Source organism: Astatotilapia calliptera, chromosome 13 (genome assembly GCF_964374335.1).
Source record: "Astatotilapia calliptera chromosome 13, fAstCal68.1, whole genome shotgun sequence".
Taxonomy (NCBI): domain Eukaryota; kingdom Metazoa; phylum Chordata; class Actinopteri; order Cichliformes; family Cichlidae; genus Astatotilapia; species Astatotilapia calliptera.
The window spans coordinates 31397030-31411723 of NC_137434.1; the positions used below are offsets into that span (position 1 = coordinate 31397030).

The 14694-nt window shown below is 43.4% G+C and overlaps 1 protein-coding gene and 1 long non-coding RNA gene across 2 annotated transcripts; both read right to left on the bottom strand.

Moving 5' to 3' along the window:
- Positions 1-1369: 1369 nt before the first annotated feature.
- On the bottom strand, positions 1370-3722 carry LOC145419728 (uncharacterized). Its single transcript, XR_013901066.1, has 2 exons — positions 2579-3722; positions 1370-2481 (listed from the first exon to the last, which is right to left on the bottom strand). It is a non-coding gene; the product is annotated as an uncharacterized LOC145419728 (long non-coding RNA).
- Positions 3723-10015: 6293 nt separating this feature from the next.
- On the bottom strand, positions 10016-14259 carry foxg1b (forkhead box G1b). Its single transcript, XM_026190270.2, has one exon. The coding sequence runs from the start codon at positions 13865-13867 to the stop codon at positions 12686-12688; it is 1182 nt and encodes a 393-aa protein (XP_026046055.2). The 5' UTR covers positions 13868-14259; the 3' UTR covers positions 10016-12685.
- Positions 14260-14694: the final 435 nt, after the last annotated feature.

Sequence of the window (14694 nt, forward strand, 5' to 3'; positions counted from 1 at the left end):
CTCAAAGGAGTTTTGTCTCATATTTCCAAACTTGAAGTGAAAAACTTTATGTTCTGACCACTTCATGAACTTCCCAAAATCTCAAAAACCTTCCACCAAATCAGAAAAATAATCTTCATCTTTTTCACAGAGCACTCTCCCAATGTGATGCCGCTCACTTGAGTTTAATTCAACCCGAGGACAGTGAGGAAGAATGCTGGGAAACAGCACATGAACAGCACGCCGGTATCAGCAGGATCCAGAGTAATGAGCATCAAATGTCACTTACTGAAAATCAGTCATCGGTGCAGCAGCGATCTTCAGTCTGAGCTCAACGAATGAGAACTTTAGTTTTGTTTCCGGTCACATTGATCCTCTGTTTGTGGATCAAACCAGCAGCTTATCTGATCGTTTCCTCGCCTTTGCCGCTGCGAATTTCACACAAAATCACTGACACTCGCTAAAATTTGTCACTCCCGACTCTTCACATGCTGATTCTTGGTCAGGACCTCTTGGCATCACAGTTTAACCTCTTTAGTGTCATTTTTACAACTTGCAGTCCAGCAGGCTTCAACAGAACTCCCCAAAGATTTGAAATAAACTGAACCAAATGTTTTTCTCAGTGCCATGGCTGACTCTACAGAGGAAACTGAGGAGAAGCTTGTTGCAGACTTTAGATGTTTGCAGTTTAACTTGTGGCGTGAATTATATTCAGATTTATTTATACAGTGCCTAATCACAAAAACAGATTGCCTCAAGGCGCTTTATTTTGTAGGGTAAAGACCCGCAGAAATACAAAGAAAACAGAGAAAACCCCAACAATCATATGAGCAAGTGCTTTGGTGACAGTGGGAAAGAAAAACTCCCTTTTAACAGGAAGAAACCTCCAGCAGATCCAGGCTCAGGGAGGGGCGGGGCCATCTGCTGAAGCAGGAAGTTAGCGGCTGTCCAGGTCTTTATGTCTTTAAGACATTCCTGCAGTTTAACTCATTGGTGTGTGTTATCTGGCTTCATGGACAGATAGAGCTGGGTGTCATCTGCATAGCAGTGTAAATGTATGCTATGTCTTCTAATGATGCTGCCTAAGGGAAGCATGTATGATGTAAACAGGATGAAGCTGCAGGTACTTCAGCCTCTTAACATCTCAGGATCTCGAACTTTCCACTTCAAGTGAAACATGTAAACGTGTTAATGATGTCCAGCGTTGTTACTGTAACGTCTGCATGTCTGTACATTTCATGTTTTGCAGAGACGAAGCGTGGACTGGCGTGTTGATTTCACACTTAGTTGTGATCCCGGGTTGTGTAGTTATATTATGTATTTGAACATTTTTTTTAACAGAATAACCGACTTCAGATGTGAAAGTGTTGATTTAGAACTGTTAACCAAATGCAACAAAATATTTTAATACATGTTTTTATCAAATATATTTACTTAATTTTCTTACATCTACTGTTTTAGGAGCAAAAAATATAATTTACAATGTACAATACAGGAATTGTATTAAACAGTTTGCATCAAGTCTAATTTCTTGCAGGACTTCGTGCTGCTGAGTGCGTCTGTCCTGAAGGGTTTTCTGGATCCGTCAGGCGTGAACGGGCGAGCAGCAGAGACATCTGCTGCTCGTGTTTTGATATCTGAAACCGTCGCTATCAAACAGATTACGGGCAGAAATACCTGATGTGACGGCAGACAAAAGAGAATCAGGTATTAACACGTGTGACATCAAACCCGAGAGGCTGAGAGCTGAAGACGATTACAGGCTCCAGCCTTCAACACAAAACTGTTTGTTGCATTTATGTAGAGATGTTTGCTACTTGTTGTCCTCGGACAGGACTGGCCATCATTAGAGACCCACGCTGTGTTTATTTCAGTCACACATGTTCCACTGTCATGATCAAATGTAGGCACTGTGACAGAAGCAAGTTTTATTAACAGAAATCAGAAGCAGAGTGCTATACTTGGTACAGTCACAGGTTACAGGTGCGCACTGAGGTGGCGAAGCATTGGATGGGACGAGCTACAAGCTTGGAGAGTCTACTGCAGTGGAGAGCGATCGGACAGGTGAGTTTATTTTTTAGGGTTGAAGGAAACAACAACAGCAGATGAACACAGGAGGAAGAAGAACTCAGGTAAATACCAAGAACATGTAGTTAAGGATGAAAGCAGGTAGAGCCTAAACTCATTACTACTGTGTTAGTACTAACGATCTGTACGACAGAGACGGTCCTTAAATACTCAGCAGGTGAGCTGATGGGCGTGGCAGGACTTTACAGACGTGGCAGTAACAAAGCAGAGGCTCACCAAGCTGCTCCAGATACGACGGGACCTCGCTGCCTGCTCTGCATTCAAAGAAACATGGCGGTAATTAGCCGCCATTGCTTTGGTTCGGTCAGTTTGAAGGTTACTCAAAAGAAAAGTTCTGCATGAAAATGACATTTTTACCAGATGTGGTGAAACAGATGTTTGACCACATGTCAGTTCACAGCTGGATCCAGGAATCTGTGGAAGGGTTTGTGTATTCTGAGATTAGGCAACATGTCCTCAAAAATACTGAAATGATCAGTCCCAGTCCCAGACTGGTTTCTCTGACACTAACCACAGCTGTCTGTGTCGAACTGCCCGACCGGTGAACTGACGGAGGGACGCCTCGTGCTAATGTCGGAGATGCTGTGAAGTATGTCCCTCCCTGGCAGGGACCTCACATCTGTATCTGTCCGCTGTGACTGGATCAGTCTGTTTGTGGAGAATTGCAGACACATTATTAACAGCTCAAAAACAGGATGAAGGCTGTTTGAGAAGGAGTCACCTCCCCGCCGCCGCAGAGCGAGGCGCTGACACTTCCTGTCTGGGACCTCATTGATCCCATCGATGAAGAGGAGCGGCTGATTAGCGCTAAGACGCTCGCAGCTTTGATCAGACTGCAGTTATCATTGTTCAGACAAACTGGATGATTCAGGGGATTTAAGTTTGTTTTAACTGATTCAACTCTGGTTGAACTTTAAACTTTAAACTGCTTTTAAGCTTCCCGTTAAATTGGATTGAAGCTCTGGGAGGTGTGACCTCTGACCTCTGGCTTCCTTATTATTGGTTTCTTGAGATGTCTTCGTCTTCCTCACACAAAGAAACCTGAAGACTTTAAACAGCATCTTTCAAATCGTCACGCTGAAGAAAATCTGAACTGTTTTATCGACACATTTACAGTTTGTTTGTTTTTTAATCATTTATCTCCCTTTAATGACTCATCATGTGTAACTCTGGCTATAAATAAGCTAATAACCGAACCCACCTTCATGTTTCTGCTGTCACTGATAAATATCGCTTCTCTGCACCTGAATGTGTCTTTTCAGACTTTTATTTTAAACCAAATGCCAGAAAAGTTTTCCCTCTGTGTTTGATCACTTAGAGAATCACGCGCCCACAGAAACCATGCAGGCTGGGATCGGCTCGCTCAGGTTAACACGCTGCCACTGGCTCGTGTGAACATCTGATCTCCTGCTTTGCACCAGTATAACAAAAAACCACAGCAGCCGTGCAGAGAGGCTGAAGGAGCATCGAGTTGGGAAGAGGAAGAGTTACATCGGACCCAAAGCATTCAGCTGTGTCCAGGAACACGAGTGAAACTCACTTTCGTGTAACTGCGCATTCGCCATCGCAGCCTACGGTGACTGCGATTGGCTCGTTTGGTACCGACGTTTTCTCCTACACGTGTCACGCTCGTGTAAATGAACCGTAACATCACGGAGACTGGACCCTGTGGTGGAGGAGAAGGTTAAGCTGATGGTTCATGAAGATTTCGGATGAGATTCGCTGGACGGCCTGGATGACAGGCAGCCTGAGAGGGGGAACACAGTGAAGCTGATTGGCTCAGAGAACTCAGGCAGAGAGTTTATTGGTTAAAAAAAGTGTCGTAATAAAGCAGAACAGAACTAACGAAGCAAAGCTGGAATGATGGCAGAAGAGATCTTCCTCATTGAGCTTAATTAAAATCTTCATCTCTATGTGAGGCTCGTGGCACCACGCCTGCAAAGGTGGATGTTTCAGTCTGTAAACCTGGAAAAAACGCCGGCCGATAAATAATCCCATTTCATTTTGGAAATATTTCACAAAGCAGCGTGAAACTCTGCTGCTCATCATTTTTTTCCATAATTATCTTTATTTGAGCTGAAAGACTCGATCAGATCAGAGCGAGGATAAGCAAAGGTTGCTTGACTCTGAAACTTCAAAATAAAAGCCTGTCATTTAGCTTTGATTCTTTGAGGGAGTAAAAGATTTGAAATGGAGCTTATAGGTTTCATCTGATGCTGTTTTAGATTTTCTGTGTGTGTTTGAGCCGTGAAGGCTGTGAATACCTTTGAGTCACAGTAATCCACCTGCATGAGGGCCGTCTGTCCGTCTGTCAGCTTAAATCCTGCTCAGCTCCAGTTTCAGCAACATGTTCACTCGATCACACTCTTCAGCACTTCAGCAGTGCGACCAGGTTCAGATCAGAAATAACTGAAAGGAAGGTCTGATGTGTTCTTTTTGCACTTTATCTTTCAGGACACGGTTATCTCAGCCCACAGCAGCAGGCTGAAAAACCATCTGAGATAATGTGAGTGTGAAATCCTGGATATCAAACATTTGTTCATGTTTGAACTTCACTGTTGAATCATGTAGGTGCACATCTGCAACCCAACGGCTCCTCGACAACACGAACATCGGTGATGCAAACTCTGCGTCTCTCACATCCTGGATCAAAGACATGACAGCCAACACTGAGGAGGTCAAAGGTCAGTCTGCATGCTTTAGTCATCTCATCAACCCAGCTGCAGCTCCTGACAGCTCAGTATTGTCAGTGTTGGAAGGAGGTGACTGTGCGTGACTCACTGGAACAAACCGTCAGAGTGAGGAGCTCCAAAATCAAAATCAGCTGAGAGGAATCTGCAGGTTCTGATCTACACGATGGAAAAATCTTACATGCTGATAATTAATTTTCTGGCATCATAACTTTGTAAAGTCACAATTACACATTTGTACCAGTAAGCCCACCTCTGTCCTTTAAGTCACTTCCTGTCTTATTTTGAAGGGGTGTTTCTCCTCCTTTGTGGTTCCGCGCCCGGTCCTCGTTACTTTGAGGCCCTGGACACTGAGAGTTTCCCATGCCTTGGGATAAGGACCCTGGATGTTGCACAGCTGTAGGCGGACTGGGACAGGGAAGCGTCTCACTCTCTGTGAGGAACCTTCAGGAATGGTGACGCTGTTTGTCCAGATATCTGATTGGTCAGTAGGGGGTTCGTACCTGCGCTCCTTTTACCTGGAACATAAAGAGTTCTGCAGCAGGCATAAGAAGTGAGCCCAACAGCATCACTGAAACCAGAGTTAAACCTGACGTTAGCCGGGTAAGCTTTCGTGTTACTGATACACTGATACGACCCAACAGGAAGTGTGTGCTCTGCCACCAATCCTACACCAGCTCTGGTTCTGGGGAGTCTTTTACTGATTCGGGACCTGTGAGTGTGTCAGTGTGTGTTGGGTGTGACATCACTCGCTCAGGCACAATTACATCATTAGGCACCCTCCTCCTCCTAGCCCCCCCCCCCCCCCCCCCCCCCCCCGGGGCCGTCCCAGCTGCCAGAACAAGTGAGCAGACCAAAGTGCTGCGCTGACCTAAATTCTCCCAGAGAGACTCCTCTTAAAGCTGCAGGGACACAGACGCACTCTGAGACAGGAAGTCAGAGACCGAGACTTCCTCCGTCTCAGATGTGTTTAAGGATGAAATACTTCTGAGGACAGGAAACACCTAAACACCTGTCCGAAGAGCCCATAAATCAAAGAAGAGAAGCCTTTTCTCTGATAGCAGTGAAACATGAAATACACTAAAACCCACATTTGTGTGTCAGTCGGCCTTTTTGACTTCATCTGATGTGTGAAATTCTCACGAAATCTAATCCACTGATTCAGGTTCCCAAAGAAAAACAGCCGTGTCACTTTTATTTCCTCACACCTGTTCAGGTGTCCACACAGACACAATGTCCACTCTGAGTGGAAGCGATCATTTTGATCATCACATTACTTTTGTTTCAGTTCATTGCTGGGTTAAGTTTGCACATCAGATTTGTTTGGTTTTATGGCCCCGAACTACTTTCTAAGATTTTACTGCTGAAGGAGGTCGAGGAGAACTAAGCATGTGACACAATGAGCAGGAGAGCGTGGGGGGGCAGGCGAGGAGGCCATGCTGCAAGTCGGCTACGAGCTAAGCTAAGCTAGCGAAACAGTAAAGACAGTGAGTGAAAACTTTAGCTTTAAATCAGGTAGTGAGTACACAGAGAGTGTGCTTCAGAAGCACGTGAAGATTATACTATGAAATAACAGGTTATCTATAAGCTTTTAATTAGATATCTATGCAGATAAGCTACACAAAACACCACTGTGTGTTGGAACAGGAACAGGAAGTGATACTCTAGCGCAGAGAGAGCGAACACCACCAATTTAATTTACACAGTGAGGTTTGGGCACCAAATGTTTGAGTCTGCTTGTTTACTCTAAAAATCTAATATTTCATAAACGTGGATTTTTGATCTGTGCCGGGTTGAAAGTCTCACTTTAACTCAGACACTAAGTCCCGTCTCCTCAACTGCAGCACGGACATTTTGGTTTCAACATATTTGCTTCCACATCACATGTGACATGTTTGTACAAACATCTTTGATATTAACGTTTGTGATTTTCTTCTGTTGCTTCTTCTTTTATATCATTGTAAAAGGAGATTAACACAAACTGTTTCCTCAACCTAACCAATGATGTTTAAATCAGACTAAATAAAACTCAGAAGATAATGGATCCATGTGAGAGTTAAACTCCAGTTTTCTGGTTGAAGTCTCGCAGATTTATCATCATCTCGACTTCGTCGGTTAAACTGTTAGTGGGCGACGGTAAACAGGGTCAACACTAAAAACAACCCACAGACGGATCTAGAGTCCACGCTAATACTACCTGATGCTGTCACACACACATCTGACAATCCTAGTTCCTGATTGGTCTAACCTCTCGGTGGTCAACGGTAATAACACCCCCCCAAATCCTGACGGACACAGTTCCCTCACCCGACTCTGCAGCTTACAGATTGCAGGAGTGCATAAAACGGAGCAGTTTGGGGTCATTATTTTTGTTACTGTTACCATCATGACTGGTGCACATAACTTGGTTTCTCAGTGCTTATAGTAACTTGAGATTCATTTATTGAGTTTATTTCATTGTCCTGACTGTAGTCTGGGCACCTGGCTGATTAACATACAGGTGGCCGCATGTCTGTTTTTGGTGTTTGTCTTGATTTTGTCATCTTTACTGAAAAACTAACATTTTGTAGTTTGTTTGTTTTTTTAATCGGTTACAGACTTTAAAGGAACAGAGTATCTACGGGTCCTCAAAAAGCAACAGAAGGTCATAAACATCATCTTAAATTCAGTTTGCATGGCTCTGAAATGCTTTCAGTCACTTTATTTAAATCAAAAGATTTACAGCTCGATTGGCTGTGATTTAAAAGAGGTGATGGTAACAGTTGGCTAATAAGATCCGTTAGCTAACCATTGTTGCTCACATCAAATAAAAACATTAATATATAAAAATGCCCAGGTGACTTACACCCAGCAGGCCTCCGGGTTAACAATGCGACAGTGAAGATGATGAAGGAGGCCACGTTAGCTTTTACGTCTATAAAACATTTCTACTCCAACTCAGGACTCACAGTGTGTTTTTTAATCACAGGCCTACCTACGTTCACTCTCACACTCCAGTGGAGGCATCAGGGGTCACTCGAGGTTCAGCGTTTTGCCCAAGGACACTTTGCACACAACCCACTCGACCCTCTGATCCCCCTCTGCCCCCAAAGCACAACAACCAATGACAGCAAGCATAACTCGGAATAAAGGTGGAAAAATGCTAACAAGGCAAACTTTGCTGTGTGTGGATGCTATTTCAAATTTACTGATTTAATTTAAACTCAGACCACTGAAAAAGTGTAATATTGATCTCATTCACTGAGTTTGTTCTTAAATTTCACTTTTAACAGTGTAAAAAAACAAGCGTTAAACTTAACCACAGGTATGAGATATGTGGATATAAAAGGAAAAATAACAATACTGTAAATCTACTGTGATCCGGAGATGGCTCAGGCTAAATGCTGGACTATCATAATATCACTATTACGATTATTGTGGCAAAAATAATTCATGATAAATGTATTTTTACAATATCACAATAATTAAAACATATAAACTGCTTTGTTGTGTTGTGTCTCGTTTTGTGTTGTTTGTAACAAAAAAGAAAAAATTACATGTTATTACTGTGTATTAATAATGTTTAATTTATAATAATAAAAGTTTAGTAAAGTGAGGATTAACTTTACAAAAGTGTACAAAAAGAAGAATGACTATTATTTTTTTAAAACATCACAATACAAAAAGAATTTACAAAAACATTATTGTGATTTTTTTTTAGTGCAAAAGTCAAATTCATCTTTAACTTCATTGTTTGTGTCTAATTTGGAACAAAAACCCTCCAAAAACAAATAAAAAGAATTCACAGCAACAACATTATTGTTTGTGTTATAAAAAATTATCTTCAAAATTAGATTTTTATCTTAAACCTGAAACGTCTTTACCAATAACATTAACACGACACTACAATTATTGCAAAATAACTTATTCTAATGATATTATTGTGACACAAAATATCACCGTAGTGTTAATCTTTACCTTTATTATGTGTTTTTTTTCTCCGTTTGTTTTGGAAAAGTGTAACACTACAAAAAGTCACAATAATTTTATAAGGTCGTCTCAGTAAAGCCGACATTTAATCCCTTTAAACAAATGTTATTCTGTTAACCTGCTGAGCTTCATTCTTTTCTCCATTATAATAATTTTGATATTGTTCAGTGAATTTCAGGTTCTGAGAAAATAAAATGTTTCACAGCTGCAAAAATAAACACAAAGATTAGAATCTACATTTACACTCACGTCTGAATTCTGTTACATTTTTATTTTAAACATCCATAAAACACTAAATCTGCTTTAATCAAACTCCCATTTACATTTGAATTTCCTCTCATTTTAGTCTTTTTTTTCTGAGTACAGCTGAATGAGCGGCTGAACACACACACACACACACACACACATCATGTGACTTTCGACTCAGCAAAGCCCAGGCTGTGTGTAAACTGACTGGATGCACTTTTTCAGACTGAACTCAAACAACAGAGAAGAAAACAAATCATAAAGCAGCTGAAATAAACCTGGAATCATCAAATCATGAAAACTGGCCTGTTCAAAGTAAAAGTTATGGAGCTAAAGAGTCAGTTTGAAAACCCTCCTGTTGACATCAGTGTTAACACAGAGCTGTGAAGGAGCCTCCGCGCAGCCGAGAAAACAGAAGAAAGAAATGTATAAATATGTGAGTGTGAAGGCCAAACGTTCAAAATGAAAGAGGTAGAAAGACAAAATAATATTATTAATGACCATATATCTATATATATATTTATCTATATATAAAATTATCTATATTACTGCAAGTAAACCTGTTTTTTTCAGACTTTATGCACAAAACGTTAAACATTTCTGGAAAAACCGTGGGGACAAAAAAATCATAGAAACATAAATTAGGCCAATAAACAGGCCTCATAATAACCCTAAAGGAACCAAAACGGTCAAATAAGTCACAATACAACTAAAAACTGCAGTTAGCATGACTAAATCATTTATCAAATGATCAATTTAATACTAATATCAAATAAAAATATCTTCCAAAAGCTCCCATGTGATAAATGCACACCTGACTTATGATTTAGTAAATAAAAATATAAAAAATAAATAAAATATGCAATTCACTATGGAGCAAATCAAAGTCTCATAAAAGTTTAAAGAAATGAAAAACAATAAAAACAGCACGTCAACTGAAACAGAAATTCATTCACAGCCTCAGTGACGCGTCTGTGTGCGCACTTTGAATAAAAACTTATTGCTTTGTGATGTTTGCACACATCATCAGGCAGAAACTCTGCTTCAGGTTATTTCATCCTTTTTAATCAAGTTTAGTTTCTCTGGAAAAATAAAACACAGACAGCAAAGAAACAGACATTACAGACTTTGTACAACTGAGTGATGTCTAACTACAAAAGTGCAAAAAAAGAATAAAAACCAAACAAATCCCCAAAAATCAAAAACAATTTTTACAAACCCAGAATGAAAAAAGTGACAGAGAGAAAAACCGAGCCGACAGTTTCCCCCAAAGTTTCCCCACAGACAGACCTGCAGTGTGTGTGTGTGTGTGTGTGTGTGTGTGTGTGTGTGAAGGTCAGCGTCTTCTGAGCTGCATGAGGCTTTTATTTCACCGAGGTTACATAAATTTATATGTTTGCACTGTAAAAAGTAACAATAAAAAACAAAGTTGGCGATGTGGGGGGGGGGGGGGGGGTGGCTTCCTGTTTCCTGTGTGCGCACTCAGCTGTTTGAAGGATCCAACCTGCAGCTCATTTACACTCAAAATTCTAAATTCTGTTTATTTTACAATAAAAGCCCAGATGTGAAACATTATGATCCATATGTTTGCTTCCTGTTTTGAAACGTTCTCACTTGGATTTATTTCCTTTTTTTCTCTCTTTTCTGAAATTAACACCACGTTTATATTCGACTTTTAAAATGATCACAAGCATTTTGTTGCATTTTATTTTTGAAAAGCTGCTTTTACTTGGATCCACCTGAGATCTGAGGATCAATACCACAGTGATCGGGACTGATTGTCAAACGCTGCTCACGTTTAAAGTGAAGAATCGGCGGTTAGATTAAAAATAATTTCTCTTGATTAAAAATGTTTAAAAGTGTCAAACTCGCTCCTTTTTTCCTTTTGTTGGTTTACGTTGTTTTATTTTGTGAGCTAAAATATTTTAGAAACATATTTACTGAGGAAATTGAATCAAATCACATCTGTATATAATAATACGTCCACGTGGCTCCGGTGGAAAGACATTAGCTTTTCTTTTTTTTTTAAATATAAAAAAGTCATAAACAATAAAATTTTGGACCATGTGTTCGACTAAAGTCACAAAAAATACTTTAAAATATTTTTCCAAATAACAAAAATGTGCAAAAACCTGGATTTTAATATATAAAGTTTTTTACATTTATTTTCCACATCAGCTTTTATTTTCACTAAAGCCTCCCTGTAGCGTGCGTGTGTGTGTGTGTGTGTGTGTGTGTGTGTGTGTGTGTGTGTGTGTGTGTGTGTGTCATCTTAAATGTTAAATATATGCCCCTCCCTTCCTGCTGAGGTCAGCTGACCAACATTTTCCACATGAGAAACTTTCTGATGACTTTATTTCTCCGCAGAATATTTTTTAAAAAATAAGTTGCATATATATGATTTCAGTTGGCCTGAAGCATCTCCAGTTTCATTGATTGTCATGCACGTTTTTAACTCTTCCCACGCCTCCGACTCCTCTGACTATTAAATTATTCGTTTTTTTAATGGCTGTCTCCTAAAGGTAACATAAAGTGACTCCATGGCTGTGAGGACGCTCTGATTTTCGTTCATTTCATTATTTTAAACTCTTCTCTAATCAAAAAGAAAAAAAACATTAGAAAAGAAAAATAGGCCTTTATGTGTGTGCGTGTGTGTGTGAGGGCCTGATGCTTGTTGGAGCCCCTTAAAAGGAAAGAAAATAGTCCCAGCAGCAGCACAGAGGCCACAAGCCTCCGCGGGTCACTTAAAAATGTTCTCCAGGAACCAGAGCGGGTCAGCGGGCCAGAAAAAAAGCGAGAAGACGGCAGAGAAAGTTAAAAGAAGAAGAAGAGGGGCTGTGCGGCGGCTCTGAGCGCACATGCGCAGGAGCTTTTACGCTCATTCAGGCCTTTACGCACAAACACACACACACAGCAAAATAAACGGAGTGAACAGTCTGCGTGTTGATGCTGAACAAAAAAACGTGTTTGCATAATTTCAGCTGAAGAGTTTGTTCCAAAAACATTTACACACTTTTCTGGATTTAGTGATCACGAAGGCCGAAAAATACATCGAATTATTTTTGGAAGGAAACTCTTCACACAGAGCGGCTTTAACACCATTATTTAATCGCATTGTTCTAATTCAGAGGTCAAACCTGAGATATGATTTGTAGGCTTCTGCTTCCTCTCAAAAACCCTGATCGTTTCCAATTTTAAGGCTTTGTTCACGTGTTTTTCCTCCCAGTAAAACACAAAATAAAAGTTTTGATTGTCTCGTTTTTTTCCTCCTCGATTGTCTCAAAATTCATAAATAATTATTAACCCTGTCGTATTTCCAGCCCCACCCCTCGTTTTCCTTAATACTGAAGCGCAAACACTGACGAATAGAATTTAAATACAATAAATACAAAACATAAATAAACGACAAACAAAGTACTGAAAATCTTTGTACAAGATATAAATAGTTTGAAATATACTTATAGCGTTACCTTTGGCAAGTCTAGTTTACAGTTGGACGACCGGCGGTAACAAAAGTTTCTCCCTTTTAAAGTAAAGATGAAGCCGAGCTGTGCATCGCACTCCGTGTGGCCAGAAGTCTCGCTTCATTTATGGATTCATACACACATTTCTGATGTTTACCACTTTCTATTTGCCCTTAACGTGACGTCTGTGCGTCCTCGTCCCGGCGCAGTCCACGAAGCCAGGGTGTGTGGGTGTGTGTGCGTGGGGGGTCAGTTTAGGAACGCGTTAGGGGTCACCCTCTTTTGGTGGGACAGCACCCCGGGGAACCCCGCGGACACACCGGGGGAGAAGGCCGGTAGCGAGCTGTTTCTGAGCGAGTCCGAGAGCAGCGCCTGTGGGGAGCCGCCGAAGCCCGGAGCGCCCTGCGGGAGGTGAGGAGGCGGCGGAGGAGCCGCGGGCGGCGGGCCGCCTCCCCCCCCCGGCGGGGCCGCCGAGTGCTGGCTCCCTGACACGAAGTATCCTGGCTGACCGGACAGCAGCCCGACCGGCGACGAGCTCATCCCGTAACTGTTCGTCAGGCCCAGCGGCAGCGAGCGGCCCAGCTCCCCGTTACTCAGCTGCTCCACGGCGGGCAGCAGCGAGCCGTAGCCGGCCGCCTGGTTCAGGAAGCCGGCGGACGAGCCGTTGTAGTGCGGGTGATGGTGGTGGTGGTGCAGGGACAGGAACGGGGACAGCTGCCAGTACAGCGGGTTGCTGCTCCGCTCGTTGATGCCCAGCCCGAGAGGAGCGAAGCGCAACCCGCGCTTCATCGCCAGCTTGCCCCGAGAGGTGGCGGAGCGCCGGCGGAGCTTCCCGGTGGTCCCGCCGATGAACACGTCGTCGCTGCTCGGGTCCAGCATCCAGTAGTTGCCCTTGCCCGGGTCGTCGTAGTGCCGAGGCACCTTGACGAAGCACTTATTGAGGCTGAGGTTGTGCCGGATGGAGTTCTGCCAGCCCTGCTTGTGCTCTCGGTAGTACGGGAAGTTCTTCATGATGAACTCGTAGATGCCGTTGAGCGTGAGCCGCTTCTCGGGGCTCTGCCGGATGGCCATCATGATCAGCGCGTTGTAGCTGAACGGAGGCTTGTCATACTTCCCGTTTTTGCCGCCGCCGGTGTTCTGCTCCGGTGTCGCCTTGCCGCCGTCCCCTCCTCCGCCTCCCCCTCCGTCCCCCTCCTCTTCCTCCGGCTCCTCCTTGCCAGGTTTCTCCGGCTCTAGAAGCGTGGAGGCCGCAGAGTCCACCTCCGGGGGGTCCAGAGACTTCTCGCAGTCGGAGCCCGGGGAGAGACACGGGGCTCCGTGGATCGCGACCGTCGCGGAGTCCGCACGCTCGCACTTGGAGGGCAGCAGGAGGCTCTTGATGCTGAAGGAGGAGGACCGGTGCACGGTCGGCGGGTCTTTTACATCCTCCATGCCCGGTGGCGGCTCTCCCGACAAAACCAGGAATAAATAATAAAAAAAAATGAACAACCACAACAACAACTCCGAGGTCCTCCACCTCCGTGATCCGAGAGAGAGACAGAGAGGAGAGAGAAAGGAGGCTCAGGATGAGAGACGCATGGATGGAGAGAGAGAGAGAGAGAGAGAGAGAGAGGGAGAGAGCGTGGCGTGGATGTGGAGAAATTAGTAATTAAGGAGGTTCCGACGACATCACGGAGAGGAGGAGCTTCTCCAACTTGGTGATTTTGTCAACAAATCCTCTTTTCTCCTCCTCTCGCTCTCCGCGCGCCTCCGTCTCCAAACCTCCGACCTTTCCTGTCTCGAGCCTCACAAACCTGTCACTTCATCTGCTCCCCTTTAATCTCTCTCTCCCCATCGTTCCATATTTACGCGCGCGCGCACAGTTCCCTCCACCTCTTGTGTGTGCGCCAAGCCCGTGCGTAAAAGCGCACGTCCGCTTATGGGTGTGCGCGTGCGTAAAAGCGCACGGGCAGTCGGGGCTTTGTTTTCTCGGCGACAATAATAGTTTGAATTCATGTCGGCAAACATGGCGCGTGCACGCACAGTGTGTGTTTGCGCGCGTGCGTCTGTGTGTTTGGGGATGGAGAGGAGGAGGGCACCGAGAGAAGCGCCATTGTCTCCTAATAAAAATCATCGTGTCGGCAGTAACGACACAGCAGAGGCGGCGGGTCTCACGCTGGAGCCAGAGCGCCTCCTGTCGGCAGCAGGCGGGACTGATCCATGTGAACAGTTGCTTCCGGTGTCAGTTTGTGTGCAGCAGACAGAGCAGTTTGAGCGAC

Bases quoted from the DNA above. Each gene is read 5' to 3' on its own strand.
- foxg1b (XM_026190270.2), bottom strand. From the start codon at position 13,867: ATGGAGGATGTAAAAGACCCGCCGACCGTGCACCGGTCCTCCTCCTTC.